Source organism: Juglans microcarpa x Juglans regia, chromosome 4D (assembly GCF_004785595.1).
Source record: "Juglans microcarpa x Juglans regia isolate MS1-56 chromosome 4D, Jm3101_v1.0, whole genome shotgun sequence".
Lineage (NCBI taxonomy): Eukaryota > Viridiplantae > Streptophyta > Magnoliopsida > Fagales > Juglandaceae > Juglans > Juglans microcarpa x Juglans regia.
This window is the reverse complement of record NC_054600.1, coordinates 29,312,840-29,324,087: the sequence shown is the minus strand read 5'-3', so window position 1 is coordinate 29,324,087 and position 11,248 is coordinate 29,312,840. Positions and strand designations below refer to the sequence as shown.

The 11,248-nt window shown below is 34.4% G+C and overlaps 1 protein-coding gene across 1 annotated transcript; it reads right to left on the bottom strand.

Moving 5' to 3' along the window:
* Positions 1–3,678: 3,678 nt before the first annotated feature.
* Positions 3,679–5,985, bottom strand: LOC121260566 (serine/threonine-protein kinase-like protein At3g51990). Its single transcript, XM_041162500.1, has one exon. It carries the CDS (start codon positions 5,450–5,452, stop codon positions 3,857–3,859), a length of 1,596 nt encoding a protein of 531 aa, XP_041018434.1. The 5' UTR covers positions 5,453–5,985; the 3' UTR covers positions 3,679–3,856.
* Between the last annotated feature and the right edge of the window lie 5,263 nt (positions 5,986–11,248).

Here is an 11,248-nt window from a genome sequence, read left to right as displayed (position 1 = left end):
TTTTTACGAAAATTACATTCCAAATATCAAATTTCAATGTCATTAGTTAACCTGTTTGCTTTTCTTAACAAACTCATCTTCGATACTAAGTATAAGAGTCAAATCAGCCGCCTATAGTTTAGTATCGAGATAAGATTGAAAATCAACTCAAGAGATAAAGTCAATAAGAGATAATACAAGTTGACTCAGATTCCTAAAAGAAAAAAGACTCAGACTCCTAAAAGAAAAAAATTTCATAAGGCAAGTTGAACTCAATCACTCAAAGAAAATAGATATCTATATAAGACGGATATATTTACAGACTCTCCACAAAAGCTCCCTACGCCAAACTCCACCACACATAGCGACTCTAAAGAATCTTCCCTAAATTTCTTGATTGTATTGAGAGATACGTGAGGTCATGAGAGATTATAAAATCATAAATTGTAATGGACTTTGCCTCCAAACAACCCATGTACGCAGACATTATGTCAAACCACATAAATTACTGAGTCTCTCTTTGTTTGTTTCTATTTGTTTATTTGCTATTTATTTTATGGATAAACGCAAAAAGTATCGTATCGACGCCCGAATCACCATTGTGGGTTGGGGATCATTATTTCCTCACTTCCGGCCTGTTATGCAATTTTAGGTAGGGGTGCTAACCGCCCTACAGGGCGGGGGCACCCCTTCCCCGCACTCCGCCCCGCATGGGGCGGGGTGTGGGGTTTTCACCCCGTCCCCCGCGTGCCCAGGTGGGCGGGTGCGGGGCGGATTCCCAATCTACCCCGCCTATTTTTACTTTAAAAAAAAACACTACATTTCTTTTATTTAAAAATTATTTATAAGTGTAAAAGTAATTAAAAATACATTTTTAGATCCAAATTATAAATTTAAATTTTATAAATATGACTATAATTTAAAAATTATGTAATTTTTAAATTTGCTAGTGCATATTTTGTGTAAATTGTAGTGTATTAGTTTTTAAACTATGTAGTTTTTAAATTTACTAATGTATATTTTGTGAACAAGTCTAACAAATTATAATATTTATTTATATATACACAATTTGTAAAATATAAATATATATTTATGTTTATATATATGTATATAATATATATATATTTATATAAATGGGGGCGAGGGTGAGGCGGGGGAAATGCGGGGCGGGGTTGGGCCCTCCCCGTCACCTGCCCCCGCTAGGGGCCCTAGATGTGAGGCAGGGGCCCCGCCTCCGCAAGGGCGGAGGCCTCATTTAGATAGTGAGATGAGATGAGATTATCTGTGAATAATAGTAAAATAGTTTGTAAATAATAGTGAAATATTTGAGTTAATATGTTTTATGAGATTTTGGAAAATGAGGAAGAACATTTTGAATAAAAATTTTATAAAATTAAAATATTGTTAGAATATAATTTTTATCTTAAGATTTGAAAAAGTTGAATTATTTTTTGTTTGTAAGTTTAGAAAAATTTTAATGATTAAATAATAATTTAATAAAAAAAATTAAAAATTATTTATATTTATGATATTTGAATATTAAAATGGGATGAGATGGCATGCAAAAGACATGAATCAGAAGGATTGGAAAACAGAAAGGAAAGGGAACCAACCAAAACAAAGACAAAAGTTAGAAAAAGATGCCGTTGTCATGATTTGAAGAACAAGGACATGTGATAAAATAAATAATACTTGTCAATCGTTGAGAACCGCCCGTTCCCTCGCACAAGAACTGCCAACTTACACATAAAACGGTAAGACTTTAATAACTCTGTGCCAAGCATCAGTGATTGCAATGCATGCAACTTACATAGTGGAAATTAATTACGTGGGACAGTAATATGGTGACGTGCCCGCTTGTTTGTCATGTGAAAAAGAAATCATCTGAATGCCTCCAAATACCTTCAATGTAGGGTTGAAAAACGATACTATCAGCAAAACCAAAACTGCACCGATAGTTTTGTAGATCTATGATGCTGATCGAAATTGGCCGATAGGGAGGGAGAGAATCAGCTGGAAGGAATCTTATGGTCGGTGCTAATCGGTTTGATGGTTGGTTCGTCGGTAATTATTCATTCCCAAATTCACATCACAAATTCAAAATAAATCAACTCAAAATTTACAAAAACAAAAATGCAAAACAAACCAACTCAAAATTCACAAAAACAAAAATGCATAACAAATCAATTTGAAAATCACAATAATATCACAAATTAAAACAAACAAACAAAAATAATAGACCTTGAGTTGCAGAGACATTGGAAACAACAGAGAGATAAGAGAAGGTTGGTGATGTGTGGGTTTAACGAACAGAGGGTGGTAGCGATGTGGGGGTCTACATGGCTGGGGGCAGCAATTTCATTTTTGTTAAGGGGAAGCGAGACAGAGAAATTGAGAATCAGGAGGGAGCTGGGTGTCTGGGAGGGAAGTGGAACAACTGGAAGAAGAAGAAAGGGTGGTGGGGGGGGGGGGGGGGGGGGAGGGTGGTGGGGGGGCTTTTCGCTTAAATTAAACGGCGTCATTTTGCTTTATTTTTTCATAAACTTCATGTCCAAAACAATACTGTTTCACTTAATTAAGTGAAATGATGTCGTTTCATATATAAAAAATATACATATATCTACTATCAGTAGGTTCAGTGGTTTGACATTGGTTCAAACTGGGACCAAACTACTTGACGTCGATTTTAGCAAATTCCTACCGCCGGTCGACTGGTTCTCCACTGGTTTCGATCGATTCCTGACTTAGGCAGCTAGTTCTTATCGGTGATGGCTGGTCTAGTCGGTTTCTATACACCCCTGCTTCTATGCTCTTTTATAAGATATAATATCTTATATCTTATAAAAGAGCATAATAGAAAAGAAAATGATATTATGCTCCATCATTTTGTCCTATCATTTTGATTGCTCATGTATTTAATTTTTTTTGGCTTAATGGTTAAAAAAGTGATTATTAGTGTATTAATGTATTTTTTAAAAATATTTAAAGATATTTAAAAAATGTGAAAAAAATAAAAAAAAAGGTGGCATTTTAGTTTAGGGGCAAGCCCAGCGATGACGCATAGTAGCAGTCCCTTAAAAGAAATACTTATCAATCAATAACTCATTAAAGCTGCGTTTGAATGTTGAACTGAGTTCAGCTGAGTTGAGTTCTTTATAAATAGTAATGAGTTGAGTAGTAAAGAGAATTATGTAGGACCCATCTAAACTAAGTTTAAAGTGCGTTTGGATGTTAAGATGAGTTTAATACTTTTTATGAGAAATTAAAAAAGGTCGTGGGTCCCACGTATTAAAATATTTTAAGTTGAAAAAAGTTGTGGGTCTCATATCTAAGAAGGTTTTGAGTTGAGATGAGTTTAATAATTTGACAGTTGAGTATTTAGATGTTAGACTCAGTTTAAAATTAGATTGAACTCAATTGAGTTTAGTAACAAAACAAAGCCTAAATCTAATTCTAACAAAATCTAAGTACTCACTAAATATTTTGAATGGTTCAAAAGCGTACAACTCAAAAGCAAAATGTAGGAGACAAACCCATGAAATTACAGAAGCAATAAAACATGATGAAATGGTACAACATATGAGGTTTTGGTCCAACATATAAATCTTGATACATGATTTTGATGACCTGATATATGATCCGATTCTTAAAATGAAAATTTGAATTTGAAATCCCATTCCCTTGTATAAAAAAATAAAATAAAACAAACCGTATAGATTTTATTTAAAAGCAAGTTGGATCGACCTCGACTCGCCCGTAAGACATGACGCCATTTGCAGTGCAACGACGTCGAGACAACTTACTCTTGTCAATACAACGAAACGAGAGATAGTTCGTATGGGAGTTGTAAATTCTGATCATCAATTCTTAAGTGCATTTATATTATATGGAAAGTTGAAACCAATGGTTTCTCGAGCATGATGTTTTCGGACTCCTCATCCAAACCAATCACCAACTTGGACATGTCGATTCCTGTCGAAGTCTCAGGAATATTATTCCGTCCAAACTCAAACAAAAAGCCTCTACTCTTGTTGTACTGTACCAGGCGTGGACTTTGCAAGACTCCCATGGACCTTGACTTGCTCAGCTTCACCACTGGCATTTTCACTGCCATTCCTGGCTTCATTCTACCCGACACACGTCGATTTGCGCTCAAGTTTGAATCCGACTCCGCATTTGTTTCGCTGTAATAACCCACCGATTTCGATCTAACCATACGGTCACCGACCGAACCGGTTGGTTCACTCCCATAATCTGCACCCGGAACACTGGATACTTTCCTGTTTCGTCTACTTCCGAGTTTCGTAACCTTCACAACATCTTCACTCATGTCGTACGTTTCCCACTTCATCAACGATCGAGTAGTGTTGTCGACGCACGTGACTCGTTGCCTCAAGTTTTTCCAGATCGGTGGCGTGTGGACCTTCTTGGCGACGATTTTCAAGCACTCCACCACCTCCGCCATATCCGGACGTTTTTCCGCGCTTGATCGAACGCACCTGGCGGCGAGCACCGCAAGATGTCGGATCACTGCTAGATCAGACGGAGTACTGATCCGGTAGTCACAGATCCCGGAGAATTCGCCGTGCTTAATCAACGGCACGGCCCAGTCGACCACCGATGGCGGACTGTAATTAACATCGATGGCGTGCCTGCCGCTGATGATCTCCAAGAGCAAGATCCCAAAGCTGAACACGTCGCTCTTGGTGCTCAGATCTCCCGGCGCTAGATAGCCAGGGTCGAGGTACCCTAAAGTTCCCGCCGGAGGAGTGCACTTTATTCGCACGTCTTCCACGTGTCCCCTCAGGGCCAATCCGAAATCTCCCAACCTCGCGTTCCTGTTCTCATCGATTAAGACGTTCGAGGACTTTATATCTCGGTGAATAACCGGAGGATTCGACGAGTGAAGCGCCAGGACCGCTTTTGCTATCTGAACCGCGAACCGCACCCGCCGTGTCCAACCTGGCGGTGACCTGGAGGTCGAGTGTAAGAGATCGTAGAGGGAACCGTTGGGCATGTACTCGACGACAAGCAGTTTCCTGTTGCTGGAGTCCGAACAGAATCCCAACAGGTTCACAAGCCGAGGGTGTTGTACCCTGGAGAGTATCTCAATCTCGTTCTCTGCGGGGCTGGTACAGTTGCAACAATTAGTGCAGTTGCTGTTGTGGTACTGATGATTTTGGAAGCTTGTCGTTGTTGTTGAGGGATTAAGAAGCTTCGTCCTTTTGACGGCAGCGACGAGCTTGCCATCGTCGAGGACGGCTTTATAGACACTCCCATGGCTGCCTTTGCCCAAGAAGCACTCCGCTGAGAAGCCATCGGTGGCGGCAACTAACTCGGAGTGCAAAAACTGTCTGATTTGCACCGCCTTACTGTGTTTGCGAGTTCGGGTTCTTGGTCTGTTCTTGACAGCGGAATAGTAGGAGTCGCAGATGGCTATGGCGGAATCTGCATTGCAAGAGAGATAGCCCATGCTTAATTAATTAGTTGTCTCTGGGCGGATGGCTATTGGGTATGAAGGTGGGTCTCGGAGAGACGAAAAAAATACAGAAATCGATTAGAGAGTAAATAAAGAAAGAGATAGAAAGACAGGTGGTAAACGTGGTTGTGGTGGTGGAGAAGGAGGTGGTGGAAAAGGAGAGCGGCTAAAGCCATTACTACAAAGGTTGGTGGAATTGTGGTCGCTAAAGTCGCATCGCTGATTTACAGCTTGGGCAAGATGTGAAATCAAAGCTTTGAAATTGAAAACTTAATGGTTTTTACATGCAAAAGCGTGCAACTTTGGGCAGGAATTCCCCTTCTTTTTCTCTTCTCTTTCTCGGGTTTGGGTTGGTCTAAAGAACTAATGGGGTCCATGATGCACTACACACACTGACATCGTTACTTGCAATTTCTTCTTTATTTTTAATGCCTCAATATTCGCATTTGCGTAAAGATATTTCAGCACGGAGAATATTATGTAATATAATAAATTAGAGGCAATGATTTATGGATTATTAAGATCACTATGAGGAGTCAGTGTCCGATTCGGTCCGAAATTTGTAAACTTCAGAATCGGATCGAATTTCCCGTCCACATATTTTGAGACTGAGATCGATCAATCCAAAATTTGATCCGGATCAAATTTTGAATCCGGTCAATCTCGCCAATCTAGACCGAATTATTTACAGCTCTACTCGAAGCTTTAAAAACTTCCTGAATAGCTTGACAAAATGCCCCGATAAGGCTAATGCCTTTTTTTTTCATATAAATATTTTTTATATTCTTAAACGTTTTTTTAATTTATAATATCTTTAAAAAATACTTAATTACTAATTAAAAAAAAATATCAGTAGAAATACTTAGATCCAAAATTGAGACTCAAAGCATTTCTCTTCTGAATTTTGACTCTAAAGCCATTTAAATCGAGAAATAATTTATATAAATTTTAAATAAATAAATTTTATACAAATTTTTATAAAAAATTAGACTTCACTTATAACAAAATGTAAAAAATTATTCTTTATGAATGAAATCTATTTGAAAAAAATTAACTTGTCTATTTCAATTTCGTACCATTACTCATTTGGATCACCACTGGTACAGTAACTTGGACTCTCGCTCTCTCTGTGTGTGAAATGCAGACAACGGGAGCAGACAATGGGATCCAGCAAATGGTTAGAAGAAGTTGGTCGATTGGATTCCATGTATTTTCAACCAACCTATGACAATCGAGAGAGTAGATATAGATTCTAGAAGTGGAGTGATGTGGGGTCCTGGGCTGGCATATATGGAGCACAGCGAGTAGCGAATAGCATGGCTCCAACTCAATTAGTAACCCAGACTGATTCATTGGTATGCGTCTGCAATAGGCATAGGCTATAGCCTCCCATCATTTATTTCAAATTTTGTAAACAATTCCCTCGTTGTTTTTATTGTAAAGTATTTTTGTATACAATATCCTCACGCAATTCTTTTCTGACCCTGTTTTTTCCTTGTTTTGAAATTTGACTCTGAGATTCACCCTGCCCCAAAAAATGATTGTCAAATAGTGTTTGGCCTTTAGTTTGAAGGAGATCTCAAAGTTAAGCAATGACCACCAAATAATATGATTATATATACACAAAAAGGCATCGTTAATTACATAATTGATTAGCATGAGCCCCTCTTTAAAATCCATGTGTCCTTGGGCGGGCTGTGACTCCAGACTTGTGTCGAGTCTCGACCTTAAACAAACACCCTTGTGAACATATTCAAAGAATCAAATGAAATGGGTGATCGTGGAGGAAAGGACACATAATAAATAATGAATAACTAACTCTAATTCCAGAAATGGATAGATATTAGCGTTTGAAAATTCCCTTCAATCACGAGAGAAAGTGAAGATATGACCAGAATTATAAACTAAAATTGGCTGCCCAATCAAAACAATTAAAAATTCAGCAAGTCGGCCCCATGCTTGCAGAAATTAAGGGGGTTTAACACTTTCGAGGCAAGTTTAATTTGTCCAACTTTAGTCGATCGAAGTTGTTAGTTTGGCCTTCTATTTTATACCTACCTAACCTGCTCTACTTGCGGACAACTCTTTCTGTTGTGAATGGGATTATTAAGATTTCTTCTATTCTCATTCTTAGTATTTCAAGAGAAAAGAGGTTTATAATTGTGAATTGTATAACTTTTACATAATTATTTTAAAAAAAAATAAATAAAATATGGAATTTATATAAAACAAAAAAAATTTAATTTTTTAATAGTGGACTCCACTCTTTTTCAAAATGATTACAATTTACGTAATTCACTATTGTATATAAAATTACTCTTTTATTAATTTATAAAGATTTAATATTGCTTTATTTGATATTGTAAATAGTATAATTGGGTCACAAACTGTATATTTCTCTTTAAATTATAAAAAATATATACATAAAAAATTACAGAGCGGTTTGAAAATATAAATAATAGTGAGAGGCATATGTGAAAATTAATAATGTTTTTACTTTTTTTGCCAAAAAATTAGAAACTTAGGTTTAAGTTCTGAAATTAAAAAAAAAAAATGAAAGGGGAAAACTCGAGACGTCAAATCGATTCAAAGAATGACACCAATTTTCCTAAATTTAATGAAAGTAATATTTATGGTGACTAGTGATCGGTCTATTAAGACATTTATACAGGATGTAATATTAATTAATTATAACTCACAATCATCAAGTATTAATGTTCCTAATGATGATTTGTTTGGGCTTATTGGTTAGAAAATCTATTTATCATACCTTCTTTTAACATAATTGACATAAAAACATTGATATTTTAATTTTTTTAAAAATTATAATAATCTTGCTACAAGTGATGTCCTAACACATGCGTAATAAATTTTTATTTTATTAAATAATGCCAAGCCTCTTTTGAATTCAAGAGCACTGATCGTGGATGCCAAGTGGAAGCGGCCCGTTGAGCTACCCCTCGTTCGTTGTGTCCCTGTCAGTTCTAGCTGTTTCAGCTTTAGTTTCGTTTTGATTATGCATGTCACATGAGATAAAAATTAAAAATTAAATTATTTATTATATTTTATATAAAAATTTAAAAAAATTATAACGTTAATACGAGATGAAATAATTTGATTTATAAATATGTGATTTTTTTTTTTCATTTTGATGCCCACCATTTTTTTTTTTCCTTTTTTACCACGGTTTTCCAAACTAAAAAGCAGAAAACTTAGCAAAAAGAAGAGTGCTGTTGGAAAATTATTTTCAAGTTTCATTTATAACAATCAAATCTGTTTCTATCATTAATTCTCGGTACCAAATTATAACTTGAAAGATTTGGGACACTATTTTTGTTAATCAATTTGCACAAAAAATAAAAGAGAAATATTTTAGACATAAATATATTACATAAATATAAATTTATAAACTGACGTGATTTGTTATAATATTTTAAATTATAAAATTATTTTTATTATAAAATATATTTAATAAATTATATAAAATCACCTCAATATATAAGTATAATCGCATTATGTGTATAGCACTCACTCACATAGAATCAGTGAGACGAAAATGAATTTTCTATTGAGGTTTGAATCTGCGAGTGCAAACCACGACAAAAAGGCTTTTTTTAAAAGCACAAAAATTGAATGACATTGACTTTTGTGTTTCAGATTTTTCTCTTTGTTCAATGGGATGATACTGCTTGAACTGTTGCTTTCTTTATTCTTTAGGAAAGGTGAACTGAAGTTTACATAATGATGGTGGGCAGTGGGCCCTACTAGCATTGAGTGGTATTTGCATGTAGAACTTCGTTCTCAAGATCAAATTCTTGATGTTAAAGAAAGAGCATATTATATGGTATAATATATGTTTATCATGTTGCCCAATCTCGTATTTTATTTACCTTAATCTTGTATATCTTATAAGTAGAGATAAACGAGATTTTATGGCTTAAAATGGGATGAATATATAAAGTGCGTCTGTAGTATTTATTGAACTTCATTAAAGTATAAGACTTCTTTTATATATCTATCTATTTCTAAATATACAATAATGAAAATACGAATCCGAACTTAAAAAGATGAATCCGTTTGGTTCATAAACACATCTTAACTCATTTCAATTTATTATTATAATTTTTTTAAATTTCAATATAAAATATAATAAATAATTTAACTTTTTTAAATTTTTAAATATATTAAAAAATAATATTCTAATAATATTTTATTATTTCAATTCAATTCAATTCAATTTAATTTAATATCCAAACACTGCGAAAACAACGCAAGAGGGCCCAAAGGCTGACCAGGCCTGCATGATAAGCTTGCCCAAACGTTGTTAGTTGTAGTGTCTCTAGGCTTTAAAGACTGCAACTTGAAAGTTATGGGCCTGTAATCGATCTGACAATATACCCATATCTCTCTTCCTAACTTCAAAACAGTATGATCAGGGAGGAAAGGAAAAATATTTATCTTAATATTATTTTAATTAATTTATCACACTTTAGACAATTTTTTATACTAATCATTGAAACTAAGATACACTCAAAATGCGTCATATTATTATTGAATATTATTGAAAATAACAAAATATATAAGAAAGAATAATATTGCTTAATATATAAATATATATAACACAAATTCGAGTTTTAATTAGAGTAACATATCTTAATATTCGGTAGGAATATATGGTAAAAAAAAAAAAAAAAAAGGGATCGATGTTTGTAATTATGGAGACCTCTTGTCTTCTTTTCTCCTTTTCACTAATGATTTTTCAACGTATATTGGAATACATATGGTAGCAATGTTGATAAACTTGATGAGAAAAGTAGCATGCACGTAAGTGCGGTGGGGTCCAAGCATTAATGAGAATTTCCAATTGGTCTATGATTTCACAAAATGCTCCTCATACTCGACAGTGCGTGTGGACCTATATACATTTATCATGTCCCTTTCTTCTCTTATCTCAATACTCAAATAGTATTAGATGGTGGATCATTTATCCCATGAATACACCAAGGACTAAGTACACTGACATTATGGGTGTGACAAGACTAGTAGATATATACGTGTGTCAAAACACCTAGAGACGTGATATCTTACAATTACGTGGATTTCACTGATTATTTTGCTAATCATCCTCTTATGTCTCACTCCTTTCTTTCCATCGTGGTATTCTGATATTCTCCATCTTTATGGCAATTATCTACGCCTCTCTCTCTCTCTCTCTCTCTAATAATATATAACCTTATAAATTTATTTCTTTTTTCCCTTTTTGTTGTTCTAATTTTATCTTAAAAACACTCTGTCAGCTTCTTTGGATTTTCAAAATAATGCCTTACAAACAAAGTCCCTAACAAACTTGTAACGTTTAGAAATTTTAAAATGGGATCTACACAATCAAAATGGAAAAGCATGCAGCATAAATATCGATCAACAGGAAATTAATATGTACGCACGAGTTCTTGGAGAAATCACAGACTTTCAATCAATGTTTTAAATTCTGTTTCTAATCATTTCGGTTTAAGTATTGGAATGAAATATTTTGATTCCGGTATATCATTTTAAGATTAATTATATATTATATATAAATATTTATATGTATATTTAAACTAACAATTAATAGAATAAATACATATATATGTAAGTGTGGATCATGTATATGTATATATATGGAAGAATTGAATATTTATAAAATGAATATACGTTGAAAAAATTACAAACTTGAGTTGAGACACAAAAACAAAGAAAAAAGATAAAATAATAGAGAAATTATAAAAAATAATGATATTTAAAAAAAAAAAA

Bases quoted from the DNA above. Each gene is read 5' to 3' on its own strand.
- LOC121260566 (XM_041162500.1), bottom strand. From the start codon at position 5,452: ATGGGCTATCTCTCTTGCAATGCAGATTCCGCCATAGCCATCTGCGAC.